The sequence below is a fragment of the Chanodichthys erythropterus genome, chromosome 14 (assembly GCF_024489055.1).
Source record: "Chanodichthys erythropterus isolate Z2021 chromosome 14, ASM2448905v1, whole genome shotgun sequence".
NCBI lineage: Eukaryota > Metazoa > Chordata > Actinopteri > Cypriniformes > Xenocyprididae > Chanodichthys > Chanodichthys erythropterus.
Window position 1 is genome coordinate 19252505 of NC_090234.1, and position 20761 is coordinate 19273265.

At 37.9% G+C, this 20761-nt stretch overlaps 2 protein-coding genes and 1 pseudogene across 3 annotated transcripts; all 3 read right to left on the reverse strand.

Annotated features, from left to right (window-relative positions):
- Nucleotides 1-1892: 1892 nt before the first annotated feature.
- Nucleotides 1893-7258, reverse strand: LOC137036044 (inactive all-trans-retinol 13,14-reductase-like). The gene is made up of 12 exons (XM_067409970.1): nucleotides 6477-7258; nucleotides 4652-4817; nucleotides 4374-4556; nucleotides 4044-4285; nucleotides 3772-3967; nucleotides 3498-3695; nucleotides 3214-3333; nucleotides 2984-3122; nucleotides 2786-2895; nucleotides 2536-2702; nucleotides 2292-2448; nucleotides 1893-2155 (listed from the first exon to the last, which is right to left on the reverse strand). The coding sequence occupies exons 2-12, from the start codon at nucleotides 4806-4808 to the stop codon at nucleotides 2010-2012; spliced, it is 1815 nt and encodes a 604-aa protein (XP_067266071.1). The 5' UTR covers nucleotides 4809-4817; nucleotides 6477-7258; the 3' UTR covers nucleotides 1893-2009.
- A 40-nt stretch (nucleotides 7259-7298) lies between these two features.
- On the reverse strand, nucleotides 7299-8600 carry LOC137036045 (inactive all-trans-retinol 13,14-reductase-like; annotated as a pseudogene).
- Nucleotides 8601-10358: 1758 nt separating this feature from the next.
- LOC137036043 (inactive all-trans-retinol 13,14-reductase-like) lies at nucleotides 10359-20652 on the reverse strand. 2 transcript variants are annotated; one of them, XM_067409967.1, is made up of 13 exons: nucleotides 20030-20652; nucleotides 18129-18174; nucleotides 14083-14251; nucleotides 13806-13988; nucleotides 13469-13710; nucleotides 13195-13390; nucleotides 12910-13107; nucleotides 12520-12639; nucleotides 12281-12419; nucleotides 12073-12182; nucleotides 11800-11966; nucleotides 11544-11700; nucleotides 10359-11075 (listed from the first exon to the last, which is right to left on the reverse strand). In XM_067409967.1, the coding sequence occupies exons 3-13, from the start codon at nucleotides 14240-14242 to the stop codon at nucleotides 10930-10932; spliced, it is 1818 nt and encodes a 605-aa protein (XP_067266068.1). In that variant the 5' UTR covers nucleotides 14243-14251; nucleotides 18129-18174; nucleotides 20030-20652; the 3' UTR covers nucleotides 10359-10929. The 2 variants fall into 2 exon arrangements, with proteins under 2 accessions (XP_067266068.1, XP_067266070.1); XM_067409969.1 differs by having other exon boundaries at nucleotides 18108-18174.
- Between the last annotated feature and the right edge of the window lie 109 nt (nucleotides 20653-20761).

The window sequence follows — 20761 nt, forward strand, 5'->3', positions numbered from 1 at the left end:
TTTCTCTGGCCGCCAGCTCATCTTTTTAGGCAAACTAAGTTCCACAGAGAAGCCAGTTTTCACAACATAATGCCCTTTCAAAATGAAGTGACGAACATCCCAAAATAGTGTAATCCATTGTCGTTCTGCAGTGTAATGGGCTACAGTCTATTTTGGGTATACAATTTGTACCTTGCTAATGTAATTAAGTACCCATCCCATCTAAACTTGAAATTCTGGAACAATAATGTCTGGTTGTTGGCTAAAACTCTTTACAATAAACTAAAGCTAGAAAATGCTGCCATCTAGTGACAGGCCATGAACAGTTACCATTTTTAAGAATTTTAAGTGAACAGCATACAAGGTAGCAGTATTAGTTTGGGACACAAACTGTTTTTTGCAAAACCATTTGGGTTGTCAAGTCTGACTACACAAGACCTAATTCTGGCAGCATGATGTAAACTCATGCATCTGAAGGGGGTGGATTCTGGAATCTTCTGTCAATGTATATCTTTTGATTTATAATAAAGTAATATTCAATATAAACCTAAGTAGTAAATGGATTTCAATGACTTCCAGCATGATTAAGTAGCCATTTTTACTTTGTCTTTAATCGCTAGACTACCAAGATAGATACTTATCAAGATGTTTTGGGGATGTATCCCGTTTAAGCCGAGTTCAGACTGCACGATTTTACCCCCGATTTTGGCTCGCCAACAAGTTGAGAAATTGCCGACAAATGCCCTAAATCACAGGCAAATCAGTGCTCGTTCACGCGAGTGACAATCACGCAGTGTGAATGAGCAAAGACGCAATCTGAGAGAATCGCAGACGAGTCACCGACACCCGATATTTGGCATGCTAAATATCTGGACCTGTCGGCAATTCAAAATCCTGCAGTGTGAAAAGTGTTCTGACTGAAAACTACATCGGCAATGACCGACAGCCAATGAGAGAGCAAGATACAGAGCAGCGGGAGTTCGAATTAAGAGTTATAGACCAAAATATCAGCAAGCATGGCTTCGTACACATAAACATTACAATTCTATCAAACAGAAACAAAGCACAAACATTTGCTTGACCATCCGCAACAGCAGCACATTGAAAAGTTATTTACCTCCAACTCTCGTTGCAGAACACACAATCCACAGTCTCCCCAACCATTTCCTCCTCCAAATTCTTTTGTTTTCGCTGCAAATCAGCGCACAGGCAATTCGTATTGCAAGCTTCTTGCGGGCTACCGTTTTTAATAACTCAGGTCTTGCACTTGTGATATCGCGTTGTTTCCTTGTCACATCTCGCGTGTGTTTGGTTGTGAAACAGTTTGTGTGCCAGACAGAGTTGTCGGCGATTCTTCCTATTGTAAAGTCATGCAGTGTGAAACCTGTCGCCGATCCATCGTGCAGTTTGAACAGCAGCGACTGAATGCTGGCCAAGATGGTCATGCAGTGTGAAAAGAACAGTGACCCGACTACTTTGAAAATCGTGCAGTCTGAACTCTGCTTTAGTGTGAGCTCACCAACTTCAAACTTGAAGTGGCAATATATCTGTATGAGTGTTGGTATTGTTACAGAGCAGTATTTGTGAGGTCACTCTGACTAAATTAGGGTCGTCTTTTCATCTGTATAATTTGAGATGTGCTTCTGCCTATCAGCCCATGTGGACATTTCAGCTTATTTCTTAATCAGAATCAGTCAACCTGAAGTAATGACAGTGTGTTCAATGTGTACGCAGGATGGCCTATGAACTCCTTGGGAGTGTTGAAGCAGACTACTGAAACTACTCTACAGGAAGATTCTCGTCGATATTTTTAAACCTTGGCTCCGGGTTTGTATTCATCATCTGGTCTCTAACTGTAAATTCCACTACACATCAATACCATATATTACCAGGAAGACCTTGTGCAGTAGCCACAGCTTTATTCAGAGTTGCAACAGAGGGGACAGACATACAGCAAATCAAGACACAGAACAGCAAAAGGATAGTCATTAGACCATAACTTTTCTTGTATAGATACAAGAAATACAGTCTCACTCTAGTTTCTTGACCGCCTTCCTCTTAAGTTTCTTTTGTTGGAGCAGAAGGTCAACATACAGACAGTGATCCACAACACTTGAAGCACAGAGAAGACCACCATGCAGAGCACCAGAGTAGCCACCAGAAAAGATATCTTGTCCTGTCAGGGGGAGGGAAGAGATACATGTATACACATTTTAGTTTTATATAGAGTATACAGCCAGTCATATGCACTCAAGTAGGCAAAATAGCTACCCGAAGAAACCACTTTTAAACAAAGTTATACGGATTATTACCTGACAGGTAGAGGTTCTTGACGGGAGTGTTGCACCTGATCTTGGCAATGTTCAGAGGTACAAATCTCTCCAGACTGTGTTCTGCAGACAGCATGGACCCATATGTGGCCCCCAGCCCATGCATGTTGATGGGACTGACTGCATGCAACATCACCAACTACAAAAGTTGGGAAACAGATCAGTAAAGGTACATTTGTCACTTTAGTTAATCAAGCAGCACTCATAGGACAGGACAAAAAGTTACCTTCTCTTTCAGCTTGGGAAAGTGGACACAAGCCCAGTCAAAGAGATGATTAGCAAATCTCATCTTGTATCTTTCATATTCTTCATCACTTTCAGTCTCACTGAGATTGTTCCACTGTCCAAACCACTTTGGATTGACCATAGTATGGATCACCATCCGTGACTGCCCTAAAACAAAACCAATAATAAAGTGACACTATAGTTGGTTTACTTTGATGGTCCTGGGTGTACAAAACACAGAAGAAATTAACCTGGGAAACGAGTGCATGAGGTGGGATCCTTTGCAGAGGGGAAGGAAAGGTACATCATGGGGATGCGGTCAGGTGCGTCCCCCTTGTCGGAGTCGAAGTACTCCTCCATGCTAAATAAGAAAGTCAATTGTTAGAGTTAATGGAGTGTATAAAGATGAACTTAACATACTGAAGAAAGTGATTGGACTGAATGCCTACACTTCATCCATGTTGTTGCTCTTATAGAGACGCATGTTGGTTGAGGAGATTCCCAGTTCTTCCCTAGTGGCATTAAAGCCTGCAAACACCTGGAAAAAGCCTTTGCCTGGCTTTAGAATATGAACATAATCCTGAATCTCTGCAAAAAGCAGAAAACGCTTATTAAAACATGGGGGGGGGGGGGGGGTTGGGGTTAATTAAGTACATTAGACCACTTGAAGACATGTTACTTCGATTTGCTTGGATCTCTGGAGTCAGAAGCTTCTTGAAGGTGGTGAACATGCCAGCATTTGAAATGATCACAGGAGCCCAGATTTCAACATCTTTACCTCCAGCCTTCACAGCCACTCCTAAGCAAAGAGACAGTCCTTGTTTGTGTCATGCATCTGAAAGTAACTGGAGCCAAATATATAGTGGGTGCTACCACTTTTGTTAGGCCATTTTCAGTACAAATAAGCTTACTGCCAAAAGAGCAAGACAAAACATTGCAACACGACCCTAGTTCACAACTCACCACATGCACTTTGTTTTCCATCAACTAAAATTTTGGACACAGGAGCATTGACCAGGACTCTTCCTCCATGCTTCTCCAAAACCTGAATGATGTGGTATGGTATCTCACTAGCGCCACCCTTAGGATAATACACACCACGTTTGGAGTGGTGCAGGAAAAGGGCATCAATCATGAGGCTGGAGTTTTTGGGTGGGACACCTTGAAGGTAGAGTTAATTCTATTTAATCTCAAATGCATTAAAAAGGTAAAATAAGTTGGGAACACAAACGTTTACCATAAAATATTTGAGAAAATACAGTGAGGAGGTCCTGGTTGCTGGTAAAAGTCTTGACCATGTCTGTTGTACTGGTGCGGGAGTATCTGAAAACTGGGGAGATCAAGTCAGCGATTCCACTCCACAATATGAAGCGAGCAAACCAGAGTGGGACCATCTTCAGCATACACAGCAGATGGATCTTCTTGGAACAGATCTATAAGGAAAAGACAATTCGTAACAAACCATACTCTAATGCCTGATAAGAAACTTCAGAGCCATCAGCTAAATACCTTCATGATTTTGAAGAACTCCTCTACTGCTTTAGTATCACTGGGAAACTGCTTCTTCAGATGAGCCTCCATCTGTTTCTTGCCACTGTAAATAGTGTATTCTTTACATTGAGTTCCTTTACCAATAACTACAGTGTCCACATGGGAACCCTGCTCAGCAAAATCCACCTGGCCATCAGTGATCAGATCCAATACAACTTTCAGGAAGCCATTCTCATGAAGTTGTCCAACATAATGGAAGCCTTTGACAAATGTACATTGTGTAAATAATAGAAGATATTCAACATTTGTTCACTTATGCAACTCCATGAACATCACTGAGGTTCTTACCACAGTCAAACTCAAAGCCTTTCTCAGTGAAGGTCTTACACAGGCCTCCTGCCTGCTTGTCTTGCTCCAACACCAGGACTTTCTTTCCTAGTTTGGCTAAAGTTGCTGCTGCAGTCAAACCACCGATACCACTGCCAATCACAATGACATCCAAGTTTCTGGGTACTTCAAATTCATCAAATTCTGTAGGTCGAGAAATTTTATTGGTTAACAATGGACACCTCTCATTTGCAATCAGCTTGGTTCACTTGCATGCAACACCTCTAAAGTTTATATACCTTTCCGGAGCACTTTGTACTTTTTCTTCTGGTCTACTAGTGGGCCAGGAGGACTGATAGTCTCCTTGCACAGTCCACTTCTCCTGCCAAACAAATACCAGAACGTGCCACGAGTCCAATCCACCAGCCATTCTAAGACAAGCAGAATCCACCACATCTTTGATCACTGGAAAAAGAGCAGTTGGTGTTTTCAGTTTCAAGAATAACTGCTGGAGATTTCACACTTTATAAGATATTAAAAGCTCAAGCAGCAGCTCTTTCCAGAGACTGCAGGCAGCTGTTACTGGTGATTGAGATAAGGCCCTATTTACTAGTCTAAGTTGTGGGAGGAGACACTTAATTCAATCAGACCTGCAAACTGACTGCTTTACGTTAGTTGTTTATAACGATTAACTGCTGTTTTGCATAAAATGTGAACTAATGTATGTGGATGTCTGCATCTCAAGAGAATGCAGAATTCAACTGACAAAATATGTTTTATAAACAAAGTTTGGGAGAAACCCATTCAAACGGTCTTTCTAATCAGCACGTGAAGAGGAATAAATACACAGACGAGATATATATATATATATATATATATATATATATATATATATATATATATTTTTTTTTTTTTACTCTATTAAATTATTTGTAAGTGTGAACCCATGAAAACCATTGCCACAGGTAATCAGACAATATTTATTTATTTGTTAAAGATTTATTTTTGGTGTCTCATTGTAGATTCAAATCTATAAATCAAAATGTATTTCATTTATGAAGAAAAGGTTTAGCACCCAAGGCTCTGTCGCTATTGTCTCAATGGTGTACAGTGTCTTTGGGTGGATTAGGACTGTTTGTGATTTGGTCTCAGTGATTTAGGAGTCCTCTTGACTACTCCTAATGTTTCACAGATTTAGGAGCTAGTTTTAGCGCTAAAATGCTTTGTGAAATACTCTTAGAGCAAAAATTTAGGAGTCCTTAAATTAGGATTGACACGCCCATTATTTTTAAGAGTTTCTCCTAAATCGGCAATTTAGGAGCTACTTTTAGCCTTAAGATGTTTTGTGAATACGGCCACTGGTCCAGTAAATAAATCAGCTTGACATTTTGTATTGACTTGGAGAAATGTTTCCCTCCTTATCAGCTTACTCTTATGTAATCTTTATAATATCACTTCATCTGTACTTGGATCAATGTTTGTAAGTTGTGTTGGTGATAAATCAGATAGTTCATTGATGTACTTTAAAAATATTTTAAGAATATTTTAAAAATATTTAAAATATTTTTTGTAAAGTGATAAACTGGCACCATTGATTATTATGGAAAATGAGATTGAGCTGACTTTAGACAATAATGCTTATAAAGCAAACTCTTCCTCAGGATAATCGACTCTGAGGTGGGCAAATGTGTTTATATTGTGAGTTACTGCATTTCATCATGCAAATATGCATGTGTAAATACTGGCCTACTGGCTGCATTTGAAAGCAAAGGAATTGCTTTGCAGCCCATTCAGTCAGTGGCAGTTGTGTGTGTGAAGGCAATTCAGGCATCCAAAGCACCAAAACATATACAATGAACAATATATCAAGCAAGTTAGATCACAAAGCAAATTTTTAGTGATTACAGTAGAGTCATACATTTAAAAAAAAAGTCAATTATACACTTTTCTCCATTCTGATGAAAAAAGGGGAGATGAAGTGAACTTAATATAACAATAAACATAAGCTAGACAAGTATAATTTGCAATCATGATTGATGGATCAATAATATCTTGCCATTTTTTGGAAAAAAAAAAAGTCTTTAAGCACAGTAGCTTATAAATTATGCTTTTGTGTTGTCTTACCTGTTGTTTAAAAACAAGATGTGTTGATTTAGCTGATGTCCATTCAATATCTGTACTTTAAATTAGATAATTCAATGTTGTTTAGACTCAGTGAACAACCCATAATAAATTGAGTGACTGATTCAAAGATTCCCTCACAATACTAAAAAGCAATATAATTCAGTAACAGTTTTAGAGCAAAAAAAAAGTTCCACCTAGAAAACAGGTTTTACAACAATGTGCAACCAAAACAAAGGGATGGACATCCCAAAAATAGTGTAATCATTTTAATTCTGCAGTGTAATGGGCTGCAGCCTATTTTGTGTACAGAATTTCTTGCTAATGTAATCAAGTACCCCTCTCATTCCCAAATGAAATTCAGGAACAGTAGGGTCCAGTTGTTGGCTAAAACTCCCTAAACTAAAATGCTGACATCAAGTGACAGACCATGAAAAGTTACCAAGTCAGTGAATTAAGAACTTTAGATGAATTTTGAGACACAAATTGCAATTTTCTCCAAAATCATTTGGGCTGTCAAGTCTGACTACACAAGACTCAAGAAGACCTAGTTATGGCAGCTTGATGTAAAGTAAACAGTCAATGGAATATGCACGGTTAGTTCCTGGTTGTTAAGCCAGCTCGGGCATTTCTGGTGAATTGTTAGGGGTTCATTCTGTAGTCACTGTACATTGACACAAAACCCATCAATGGTTGACTTTTTAATGTTGTATTCATATTTTAATGCACTCATCACATTTACCTAGTTTTCCAATAAACCAGTTTTATTGATTGCAATAAAGACAAAGCTACTGGGACCATTTAAAAACGTTTTCCATCAACTAAAATTCTGGACACAGGAGCGTTGACCAGGACTCTTCTTCCATGCTTCTCCAAAACCTGGATGATGTGGTATGGGATCTCACTAGCACCACCCTTAGGATAATACACACCACGCTTGGAGTGGTGCAGGAAAAGGGCATCAGTCATGAGGCTGGAGTTTTTGGGTGGGACACCTCGAAGGAAAGAGTTAATTCCATTTAATCTCAAATGCATTAAAAAAGGTAAAATAAGTTGGTAACACAATATAGACCTTTTACTATAAAATATTTGAGAAAACACCATGAAGAGGTCACGGTTAAAAGTCTTGACCATGTCTATTGTACTGGTGTGGGAGTATCTGAAAATTGGGGAGATCAAGTCAGCGATTCCACTCCACAATATGAAGCGAGCAAACCAGAGTGGGACCATCTTCAAAATACACAAAAGATGGATCTTCTTGGAACAGATCTATAAGGAAAAGAAAATTCGTAACAAACCATACTCTAATGCCTGATAAGAAACTTCAGAACCATCAACTAAATACCTTCATGATTTTGAAGAACTCCTCTACTGCTTTAGTATCATTGGGAAACTGCTTCTTCAGATGAGCCTCCATCTGTTTCTTGCCACTGTAAATAGTGTATTCTTTACATTGAGTTCCTTTACAGATAACAAAAGTGTCCACATGGGAACCCTGCTCAGCAAAATCCACCTGGCCATCAGTGATCAGATCCAATACAACTTTCAGGAAGCCATTCTCATGAAGTTGTCCAACATAATGGAAGCCTTTGACAAAAATGCACATTAAGTGAGTGAAAGTAGTTGAGATACTCAGCATTTGTCTACTTATGTAACTCCATGAACATCATTGAGGTTCTTACCAGCATCAAACTCAAAGCCTTTCTCAGTGAAGGTCTTACACAGGCCTCCTGCCTGCTTGTCTTGCTCCAACACCAGGACTAGAGTTCCTAGTTTGGCTAAAGTTGCTGCTGCAGTCAAACCACAGATACCGCTGCCAATCACAATGACATCCAAGCTTATGGGCACTTCATATTCATCAAATTCTGTAGGTCAAGAAATAACATTAGTTAACAATGGACACCTCTCATTTACAGTCAGCTCATTTCACTTGCATGCAACACCTCTAAAGTTTATATACCTTTCCGGAGCACTCTGTACTTTTTCTTCTGGTCTACAGCTAGTGGGCCAGGAGGACTGATAGTCTCCTTGCACAGTCCACAGTCCACTTCTCCTGCCAAACAAATACCACAATGTGCCACGAGCCCAGTCCACCAGCCATTCTAAGAAAAGCAGAATCCACCACATCTTCAATTGCTGGAAAAAGAGCAGTTGGTGTTTTCAGTTTCAAGAATGACTGCTGGAGATTTCACTCTTTACAAGATATTAAAATCTCAAGCAGCAGCTCTTTCCAGAGACTGCAGACAATGGTTTAATACTAAGGCCCTACTTACTAGTCTAAATTGTGGGTGGAGACAATTCAGTCAGATTTGCAAACTAATTGCTTTGCGTTAGTTATAACGATTACCTGCTGTTTTGCATAAAATGTGAACCAATCTGGAAATGCAAGTATTTGTTTTTTAATAATCTGGTCGAGTAAATAAATCGGCTTGACCTTTTGTGTTGATCACTTTATCTGTACTTGGATCAATGTTTTAGAGGTGATAAATCAGATTAATTACTTTGTTCATTGATTTACTTTAAATATGTTCTGATTGTTTGTAAAGTGATAAACTGGTACCATTGAATTGAACAAGACAAGTATTATCCTTGTAAAGCAACCTCTTCCACACACTGATAGGCTATACATTCAGACCAAATCCAATTTTTGTGCATATCCTGTTTAAATCCGATCAGATTTAGCAAGTGTGAACAGCAAAAAATCATATGAAATGCAATTACATTCACATGTGGTTTGAAATCATATTCAAATCGCATTTCTGGATATTCGTTTCAGTCTGACTGTTCTGATTCGGGGGGTTATGTGACTTTCTCATACCATGTAAAACTAAAACGTCAGATGTTTTTTATCAAGTTAAATACTGAATTAGTAAACAATTCAGAACCATATCTAGTCCAGAACGAGTCTTTTTGCTGAAAAGAACCAAAAGATTCGAGTTACTGACAAGGCTCTACTGATCACGTGTAAGACGACTCAACGCCTCAGAATCAATTCCAGCCCTACTTTGGATTTATTTACTTAAGTAAAGTCTCTTTTACAAAGCTTACAACGAAACAACAAACAAAGATATTTAAATATTTATAGAATATTTCACGTAACTCCCAGTGATTCAACTCAGCTTTCAAAAATAATCACCAGGATGCGATGATCATGATCATAAATGGAAAAAATTAATTTAAGTCCGCACCCCCCAGTGCCGTTCAAGGGGTGCAAATACAATTTGAATTTCCTCCACTTCGCTTTGGTTTGCTTTCGCTTTTAGTTCGCGTCTAAAAGCTTTTTTTATGCGCTTTGACAGTTCAAAATCGTGTTACACTTAAAACACTATCCTAGAGCAAGTCTTTGGGGGATCCCAGGAGAGCCTTAACAGGAAGTGTTAATCATTCCACTGACTCAACTATATATTCACCTTGATTCATTCAGTGACGCTTGGTGACCAGTTCGTGTCATTTGTATTATGAGGGAATTTTTTTAATCAGTCACTAAATTAGAGTTTTTCACCGAGTCAGTGGTATCAAGACACATTCTGACCTGACTAGTACTAGGTATTCTCCCAACACAAACATTATTTTTAGAGAATAAAAGGCCTATTATGTAGACTTCCTTTTGTGTGCTAAGATATTGAATAGCAGAGCCTATGTTGTCCTGGTTGGCTATATAAGTATAAGTAAGTAAAAATGTATTTAATAATGTGTTTGCAGTTGAAAAGTCATTGATGTAGTAGTCTTAGGTAGCCCATAGTCCATGCATGTACTGATCACATATTGCACACACAATGTCAAAACACTGGCTGTCTGGTCATTTGCACATTTTTAAAGGAGGGGGCCACAGATAAATACCCAAATATTAAAATATTTTACAACACCTTTTAAATGGTAAATCATTCAAAGCTTTATTAAAATATTGCTATAGCAAAGATAACTGCAACAGAATTTGCAGCACAACAGACAAATGTACATGAAAAGAAATGGTACTAATCTAGAACATTGTATGCATGGAGAACAGGGCTGCATTTCCAAGAAAGCATCGAAAGCCTAAGTAGTTTGTAGAACCATTGGCACCAAAGGTCTCTAGCTCGCAATGTTTTCGAGAAACACAAACACATTGCTGCAAACATTCAGTACATACAAATGTAAAACTTAGTTTTTCTTGTTCATTTTTATTCTTCAGAATGATCACTGTGTGGATGATGTACATGTACAACTATAATAAAGAATGAGATTAAAAACATTCAAATTTTGTACTTAAGATTTACCTTGATTTTATAGCATTTTGATCAAAGCAAGCAGTTGATGTCACTGAATATATGAGGTTTAGATAATGAAACTGACAAGCCCTCACTCTTTGATCTTCTGTTTTGACATATTTAAAAATGCTAAAATGGGAATTAAATAGTTTAACAATTGATACATTCATCTGAGCAACAACTCACTTCTCAGTTGTTTTACACTTTTCTCACTCTAGTTTCTTGACCGCCTTCCTCTTCAGTTTCTTTTGGAGAAGCAGAAGGTCAATGTACAGACAGTGATCCACAACACTTGAAGCACAGAGAAGACCACCATGCAGAGCACCAGAGTAGCCAGCAGAGAAAACATCTTGCCCTGAGATAAAACACAAGAAAAGACATGTATAAGTACATTTCACAAAACATGCCACTGTCTAAATCCATTGATGCACTATTAAATATGCAATATTATTGTAAAGGTGATGATACACAGGGCATCTTTTTGAGCAATGCTGCCGGGCAACTTTGCCAAGCGATGTTGCTTGCGCACTTTCCCATTGAGAATGGGCAACAAATTTCTATCTGGATACTTTAGGTCGAAATTTGTTGCCCATTCTCAATGGGAAAGTGCCCAAGCATCATCGCTCGGTGACACTGCCCAGCAACACTGCTCAAAAAGTTGCCCTGTATATCATCACCTTAAGGCTCTCTGAATAATTCTGACTGGTCAATCACGGCATTAAGCAGTCAAATATTTCTGAATAATGACAGCTGATCCAAGAAAACCGATTTCCTACATAGCTGTGCTTATCTAATGTCTTAACACTCAAACTTGGAATATTACCTGACAGGTAGAGGTTCTTGACGGGAGTGTTGCACCTGATCCTGGCAATGTTCAGAGGTTTAAATCTCTCCAGACTGTGTTCTGCAGACAGCATGGACCCATATGTGGCCCCCAGCCCATGCATGTTGATGGGACTGACTGGATGCAACATCACCAACTACAAAGGACAATAAACACAGATAACTTATCAAAGCTTCCAGCTTTATTACAGTTTGGTTATTAAGCAGCACTCAAATATGACACAGGACAAATTTACCTTCTCTTTCAGCTTGGGGAAGTGGACACAAGCCCAGTCAAAGAGATGATTAGCAAATCTCATCTTGTATTCTTCATATTCCTGTCCTCTTTCAGTCTCATTGACATTGTTCCACTCTCTAAACCACTTTGGATTGACCATAGTATGGATCACCATGCGTGACTGCCCTAAAAAAAGGAAAAAGGTATTGAGAAATAATTTTATTATATGGTTCTGGTTGTAATAAAAAAGAAAAAAAATGATGAGAGTATGCAGAAAGGACATATGGGAAACCTGGGAAACGGGTACGGGAGGTGGGATCCTTTGCAGAGGGGAAGGAGACATACATCATGGGGATGTTATCAGGTGCGTCCTCCTTGTCTGAAGCAAAGTATTCTTCCATCCTAATCATTATGAACACATATTGTTATGGTATTATTCACTGTAAACATAAATACTTAAACAGCACTGAAGACTGACTTCAGTGGACTTATACACCTACACTTCATCCATGTTGTTGCTCTTATAGAGTCGCATGTTGGTTGAGGAGATGCCTAGATCTTCCTTAGTGGCATTAAAACCAGCAAACACCTGGAAAAATCCTTTGCCTGGTTTCAGAGTATGAAGATAGTCTTGGATCCCTGTAAGGAGCAGGAGATGAATGTGTTACGACAGACCACCATTTAATTTGCTGTATGGTTCATAACACTGTTCGTAGTTGGAAGATGTTCACTCCCTTACCTTGATTTGCCTGGATCTCTGGAGGAAGAAGCTTCTTAAATGTGGTGAACATGCCAAGATTTGAAATAATCACAGGAGCCCGGATTTCAACATCTTTACCCTCTGTCTTCACAGACACTCCTAGTCAGAAAAAAACAAGGAATTTTAAGAATGCAACATAAGAAACAGAACTGGGTTTATTGAAATGTACTGAAATATTAATTCAGGCCTCAAGCAGTGAAGTCATCCCAGATGGCTAAAGTGCTAAGTAAGTCCCATTCACTAGTACCAATCACCCAAACACATGGGTAATTATTTGTTTCATCTGTCTGCTAGTAATGGAGAACCCATTGGTTTCCAGTGTAGCTTTTGAATGTCCACTGTTGTTTAACAATCAAATAACAAACTCACCATATGCATTTCGTTTTCCATCAACCAGAATGCTAGACACAGGAGCATTGACCAGTACTTTTCCTCCATGCTTTTCCAAAACCTGGATGATGTGGTACGGGATCTCACCAGCGCCACCCTTAGGATAATACACACCACGCTTGGAGTGGTGCAGGAAGAGGGCGTCGATCATACAGCTGGCTTGTTTGGGTGGGACACCTTCAGGAGAAAAACAATGATTCTAGTTAAAACTTCTCAAAGAATGCAAAATTAGTTGGGAACAAAATTGACATTCTACTCTCTTACCATAAAATATTTGAGAAAACACAGTGAGGAGGTCCTGGTTGCTGGTAAAAGTCTTGACCATGTCTGTTGTACTGGTGCGGGAGTATCTGAAAATTGGGGAGATCAGGTCAGCGATTCCACTCCACAATATGAAGCGAGCAAACCAGAGTGGGACCATCTTCAGCATACACAGCAGATGGATCTTCTTGGAACAGATCTATGGGGGGAAATGGAGACATTGATAAATAATTTTAGGGCCATAATCTGTGAAGTCTGCAAAACTTCATCTAAATACCTTCATGATTTTGAAGAACTCCTCTACTGCTTTAGTATCATTGGGAAACTGCTTCTTCAGATGAGCCTCCATCTGCTTCTTGCCACTGTAAATAGTGTATTTTTTACATTGTTTGCCTTTACCGATAACAACAGTGTCCACATGGGAACCCTGCTCAGCAAAATGCACCTGGCCATCAGTGATCAGATCCAATGCAACTTTCAGGAAGCCATTCTCATGAAGTTGTCCAAGATAATGGAAGCCTTTGACAAAAATGTACATTGTGTAAATAACAGAAGTTGAGATACTCAGCCTTTGATCACTTATGCAACTCCATGAACATCATTGAGGTTCTTACCACAGTCAAACTCAAAGCCTTTCTCAGTGAAGGTCTTACACATGCCTCCTGCTTGCTTGTCTTGCTCCAACACCAGGACTTTCTTTCCTAGTTTGGCTAAAGTTGCTGCTGCAGTCAAACCACCGATACCGCTGCCAATCACAATGACATCAAGGTTTCTGGGCACTTCAAATTCATCAAATTCTGTAGGTTAAGAAATGGAGAATGAATTAGTAGCACACATAGTTGTATTAAAGTTGTTTTACCATTCAATCCTTCTGAATTAAAGCTTACTTACCTTTTCGAAGCACTCTGTTCTTTTTTCTTTCATCTATATCAAGTGAGCTTTGAGGACTGATGGGCCTCCCGCACAGTCCACTTCTCCTGCCGAACATGTACCAGTATGTGCCACGAGCCCAGTCCATGAGCCATTCACAGAAGAGCAGAAACCACCTCATTTTTAGTTGCTGGAAGAAGAAGAGCAGTTAAAGAGCAGCTGGTGGTTTCTTCTGGAAGATTTGCGCTTTGTAAGGTGATAGGAGCTCAAGCAATAGTTCTTTTCAAAGCCAAGAGTCTAGTGCTGATGGTTGAGTGCAGATCCTTTTTATTCGTCTAAACTGTGGGTGGAGAGAATAAACATGTTTGATCAACACTGGTGTACCTTGACTCGATCAGATTTAAAATGTCAATGTGAGAATACAGATTTTTTTTTGTTGTTGTTATCTTTTAGGTAAATACGTCAACTTGACTGTTTGTGTTGATTTGTAGAATTGTTTCACTCCGTATCAGCTCCTAGTAAGCTGGGGACAGATCTCAAAACAACAAACATCAACCCATGTACTTTCTCAGTATCACTTCATCTGTACTTTGTTCAATTATTGTGAATCGAGTGAGTTGTGACAGATATCGAAAGACTACATTCAAGATACTTGTGTTTTGCAGAATCAGGCCTGTTCCCTCTACCAAACATGAGAAACCAAATCAATGTTGTTGAGGACAACGGCCAAACTGATCTTCCATATACTGACTCCATGCATATATGAGAGTTTAAGAATATTAAAAATAATAATGGGTTTTGGTATCAGAAGCTTTATAACAACTAGGAGCTTTTTAGTCATTTCAGAGGTGAATGACTTCATATAATGGCATTACTTTGATTTTTTTTCTCTAAACCACACAACCTTTCTGAACAGATTTTAAAAACACTAGACATCATACATTTGCTGACTTTGTAAATGATTACAGAGAAAAACTTTTCTCACGCTGATTCATAACGCTCCGAAGCTTCCTGAAGCAGTGTTTAGAAATCGGCCATCACTATATGTCGTTTTTTTTGTTTATTTTTGGCGCACCAAATATATTCTTGTCACTTTATAATATTAATACTGAACCACTGTACTCACATGAACTGATTTAAATATGTTTTTAGTAAATTAATGGATCTTTAGAGAGGAAATGTCATTGCTCCCTATGCAGGCCTCACTGAGCCATCGGATTTCAACTAAAATATCTTAATTTGTGTTCCGAAGATTAACAAAGGTCTTAAGGGTGTGGAACGGCATGAGGCGAAAAGTCAAAACGTTTGTCATCTTTATCTCCTGTGTACCATGATTAAAGTGCTTTAGAGTGCAGACCTTTTTGGGGTTTTTATATTGATTTATAGGTCTCAGCACCTAATTAGCTTGGACAGCGGGGTGAATGCTTTGATTAGGCTAAATCTTAAGAAATGTGCATTGTGCACTAGTACTCAAAAAAAGTTTAATTATAATTTTTATATCATATATAAGTCTCAAGCGACATGTTATATGAAATAAATGTGTTATATGAAATAAATATATTACTTTTTTACTAGGGAGACTGCACTTTTTTTTTGACCACATACTTCAGTAAATCTCTACAATACTGTTGTATATTAAAATTAAACTTTGTAATCCACTGGGACCATGTCCTGATGGTCGTTGGATTGCACTAATTACAACTTTTAAATTCTTAAGCTTAGAACTATGTAATATCGTGTAGTATCCTTCCATACTCATATGCAAATCGCACCCTGCAATGATATCGATGGTCAACTAAATCGCACAGTGACCTGTCAAGAAAAGTTCAGATTTCATTAATTCAGAAAAATCATGAATGAGTCTGCTTGCACAGTCTGATAGATCGCCTTATTGTTTGTTGCCAAAAATAAAATTTGCACTACCATTTCACCCATAATTTGCAGGTGTATTCATTTATTACTCACCCTAATGCCGTTCCACACCCATAAGACCTTCGTTCATCTTCGGAACACAAATTAAGATATTTTAGTCTTAGTTCATTCTCCGCTATAAAGGCAAACATCAGTTTTTAATGTTCTTTTCTCTCATAAAGACAAACACATAAACTTGTATAAACTAAAGTTCTGATAAAATGTGTACTTACTGCAGTTTGCCTTTGCAGTTTAACCTGTATGAAAGATTATGGTGATTGTACAGCATTTAAAAGAATTGAGATACTTTTAGAGCTTATAAAGTGGACACTATTATGTTCCTGTAAGAGAGACAGTTTGAGACAATCAGTGTTGCCTGAAACCAATCAGAAAATGAAACATCTCTTTAATATCACTTCATGTGCACTAAGATCAATTACCTGTGATTAGTTCATTCAAGTCTGACTGTAAAGAGATAATCTGGCACCACTCATTGTTTGCGAAACGGGGCAGAGCTGATGTAAGACACAAGTATCATGAATGCAATCTCAGTATTGTTGAGGACATTATCCACACTTGCACTCAGTTATCAATACAAGTATTATAGGAATCATCTTCAAATTCAAGTTTTACTAACACGAACATTATGACTGAAAGGCTTTATCTTTTCAGATGTAATGCCCTTGCTTCTCAATAGATGGTGCTATTTCCTCAATTCAGAAACATGCAGAAACACCCAGTTTGTGTAAACTGAAGTTCAAAAGTTTGTTGTGATCTGGGGGTGGGTCTCATTTTTTTCCACAGCCCATCGGAGATAAAGGTCATAATCAAAAAGGTCACAGTCAGAATCTTACTGACAAACCGATGTCTGTGGTTTGCACATTAGGGCAGTGTTGCAAATTCTTGGGGGGGAGGGGGGGCTGTTTTGTGCTAGACAGGCAGATTTTTTGTTAGTTGTTAATGATCCACTACAAATAAAAGCTTTAAAGCAAGTAAATACTGACTGTGAGTTCTGACATAAACAGTCAAAAAAAAAAAAAAAAAAAAAAAAATCTAAAAATCTACCCAGCTCTACCCAAACTGTTGCAGGATTTTTCTTTTTTCTTTTTGTATGTAGGCATGCATACACATTTTTAACAAATTACACACTATATGGTTTAGTAAAAAAATATATTCATAAACGTAATTTAACAGAAAATGTTGCAATAGATATGTGACTGTCAACAGCTCTCCACCCACTTTTTAAAATATATTTAGAAGAGAACACCAGCTTCCCTCTTTGTGGTTTAACTTCCTTGTTCAGAAACTGGTAATCATCATTTTCAAACCACCACAAAAGGAGACAGAAAGACGACTAGTTTAAGATGATTTAAAGTTAAACAAACACGGTCCTGTTTTGCTGCGAGGTGTAAAAACTTCACAGGAAGTCAGCAACAAGAGTGCTATGTCTATCTCGCATATGCCTGCTGAGAATTTTGCCATTAAAAATTCATAAAATGAATCTCAAATTTTCCTTGATTTTCAGAAATAAATGAGTACTAATGGAAAAAATGTAAGAGAACACAAAACTTCCTCCCTAGACCAAAAAGACCATAAAAATAACCTAAGCTGCAAAAATTGGCAAGTTACAAACCTCCACAACTTACTAACAACAAATAAAAACATTAACACAGTGGTTCTCAATCCAGTATGAAACGGAAGTTGTGATAGTCATTTCTTCACTATTGTGATATATATATTTGGTCAAACAGCTTCTGGAATAAGAAAAATGTAGGGCGGGTTTTGATTTCATCATTCGGGATTAATTGGAAGTAAGTTGGGTGTTGCAGACTAAATGAAGGCGGATACCAGTTTGCAGTCAGTTGTGGAGGATATATATATATATATATATATATATATATATATATATATATATATATATATATATATATATATATATAGCCCCACACTCAACCGAGAAACGCGTCATGAAGAAAACAGAGGTGGTTTCGAGGGGGTGGTTAACGTTTTTGATTAAAGATTACAAGGGAATTTTATAATAAGCACAGAAACATTCTGAAATAAATAAGAATTGTCCATTTTGATTTCATGGTGACTTTAAGGACATTTAACAGCATACACAATATTTTGATTACCAATATTGTTCCAGTAGTCACCTGATGCTGAAACTCTCATGAATTCCTTGATTGGCTCTTTGCAGATCTGTGAAAGATACCAAAGCAGCATCTTAAATTAACACAGATTAAGTTATGCAATAAAATTCAAACATATTATTTCAAAAAGCATTTCAAATATTGCAATCCAGTTTAAACACACCAATAAAACATCTTTCTCATTCATTTATTAATAAAATATTAAAATGTAAAAAGGTGTAGTCATATTGGTGCATAAAGTTGTATTAATATCAGGGGTGTAATGATACTCTGATCACGATTCGATACATTTCACAATAGTAACATGGTTACTATTAGTAACATTTTCACATGGTAAAGGTTAACAAAAAATTAACTGTTGACATTACATTGGGAGTGGAAATGAATAGGCTTGGACTTAGTGCTGGTCACCAATGGTTAAACCAGAATAAAAATATTCAAAAACTGAAAATACAGAATTATTTTGCACTAATATACTTGCACTCAGTCGCTGACGAGATATATTTAATATAATGTAGGCTACTTTTACTGGTAACCAGACTGCAACTAAAATAGTATATGCAACCATTTTTTGAGAATGTGCCAGTTAAAATTAGATGTGGTAGCATTTGTACGAGTTTCGTGCGTGCGCAACAGAACGGCATTGTATCAGCAGCTGCTGCAGTCCGTAACTTTTTTGTGCTCAAAATGAAGAAAATTTATATAATGAACGAGTACATCATGAATCTATTTTCCAAACCATGCTTTTTTCTTATCCTGAATCACTACGGCACGCCTATAATAAGTGTTTATATTCGGACTATTTTAGACCGGTCGGCTCGGCTCCGCTGCAGAGTAGCACAGTACCTGCGTGACTCGTCATAGACATAAATAGAGAGAAGTAGCTCCGGCTACAATGTTCTTCTGCAAGACACATGCAGTTCTATTTATTAACTGCTAGAGAGCCAATCTACATGCGCATTGCACAGAGATGATGAAACGTGCCAGTTAGGAATTCGGGAAATTTAGGAATTAAAGTCATATTAAAATGAAAATCGCTGAATACTTTAAAAAGCAAAGTTTGGAGGTCAAGGATGCTGGTGGAAGGACGAGCCAACAAGCCAGCATACAGACACAACTGATGATGAGAGCACAGGTGCGGACATGGAGGAACCGAGTGAGCCAAGGAAAAAGAAAAGGCACAACTTCCAGCAGCAATGGCTCAGACCAGTGGTCGCCAACCCATCAATCACAATTACATATTGTAGTTTAATATAGTACTGACACTAAAACTCTGTAAACTTGATTTTTTCCTCACACAGTAATTTTCATTTCGGGTGAACTATCCACGATACATATTGTTGCATTTTTGTATTGCGATATATTGTGACATGATATATTGTTACACCACTCAATAATGTTAGGACATTACAAATAAAACTTAAACAAATAAATAACAAAACATTTTGAATGAGATGTATATTTTATTTTGATGAATTTCCTACCACTACCACAGTTTCATAGTTGCTGTAAAGTGTTCAGTGTTACTGTAAATGTTGGCAGATTTGGTTATATTCAAAGCAATCACAAATGAGGAACATCAATGGGTTTTTCATACAAAAGCCAACAATACTCACAGTACCACAAAATTTCCTAGTAAGCTAAAGGAGAAGTAGAAGTAGCAGAAGTTGTTTTTTTCTTTTTTTTTTTTCTAAAAGGCACAATAGCAAGAAACCGTCTGTTTAAAAACTCTAAGTCACAAAGAGAAGATGGAAAATGGAGATGAAAAAGTAAATTATGGCAGTTTCAAAAAATGGGTATAGTAACGTGCTCAGTAACATTTTCTATTGTAAAACTTCCCACTTTATATTAGATGGCCTTAAAGGATTAGTTCACTTTCAAAATAAATTTCCTAATTTACTCACCCCCATGTCATCCAAGATGTTCATGTCTTTCTTTCTTCAGTCCAAAAGAAATTAAGGTTATTGATGAAAAAATTCCAGGATTTTTCTATATATAGTGGACTTCAATGGACTCCAAATGGTTGAAGGTCAAAATTAGTTTCAGTGCAGCTTCAAAGTGTTCTACGCGATCCCAGACGAGAAATAAGGGTCTAAAGGCTTGTGACTAAACAAAGGGCGCCAATGTGAGTGTGCACACCGATACGAAAGACGTGAGGCTAAAAGCGTCATTTAAAAAAAAGACGACTCTGGTTTGTTTTTTTGGTTTGACGCGCCAGTTAAAATGCTGAAGTTACAGTAAATGGAGATGCTGAAGTTACAGTAAAACACGACTTGGTGGTGCTCAAGCACAAAACGGTCTTGCCGAGCACACATTGATACAAAGATGACGAAGAGAAAGTAAGTAGACGAGGAAGACCCCTACAAACTATCCATGCGTCTCAAACAGCTCCCTAGCTTCCTATAGGTCGTATCAGTATACCGTGTAAATGAATGTGGGAGCCGATTGAGATGCATGCTATGGGTGCTCTGCCACTTCTTGGCCACACCAATAGATGTGTATTATTTCTGTATTTTTACTGTTTGTTTTTTTCTTTTACATTCAAGAAATTTAGTTGAGAATGTGTTTCATAAATATATTTATTTGCACTACCGTTTACTTGCACTGCTGTCATTGTGACTCATTTGCACTACTGT

Coding starts and splice junctions, on each gene's coding strand:
- LOC137036044 (XM_067409970.1), bottom strand. CDS start 4,808: ATGTGGTGGATTCTGCTTGTCTTAGAATGGCTGGTGGATTGGACTCGT. Junction 2,896..2,983: donor AGCAACAACATGGATGAAGT/GTAGGCATTCAG, acceptor TTTCTTATTTAG/CATGGAGGAGTACTTCGACT. Junction 2,449..2,535: donor TTCCCAAGCTGAAAGAGAAG/GTAACTTTTTGT, acceptor CAACTTTTGTAG/TTGGTGATGTTGCATGCAGT.
- LOC137036043 (XM_067409967.1), bottom strand. CDS start 14,242: ATGAGGTGGTTTCTGCTCTTCTGTGAATGGCTCATGGACTGGGCTCGT. Junction 13,989..14,082: donor GAACAGAGTGCTTCGAAAAG/GTAAGTAAGCTT, acceptor CTTAACCTACAG/AATTTGATGAATTTGAAGTG. Junction 13,108..13,194: donor GTTTTCTCAAATATTTTATG/GTAAGAGAGTAG, acceptor TTTCTCCTGAAG/GTGTCCCACCCAAACAAGCC.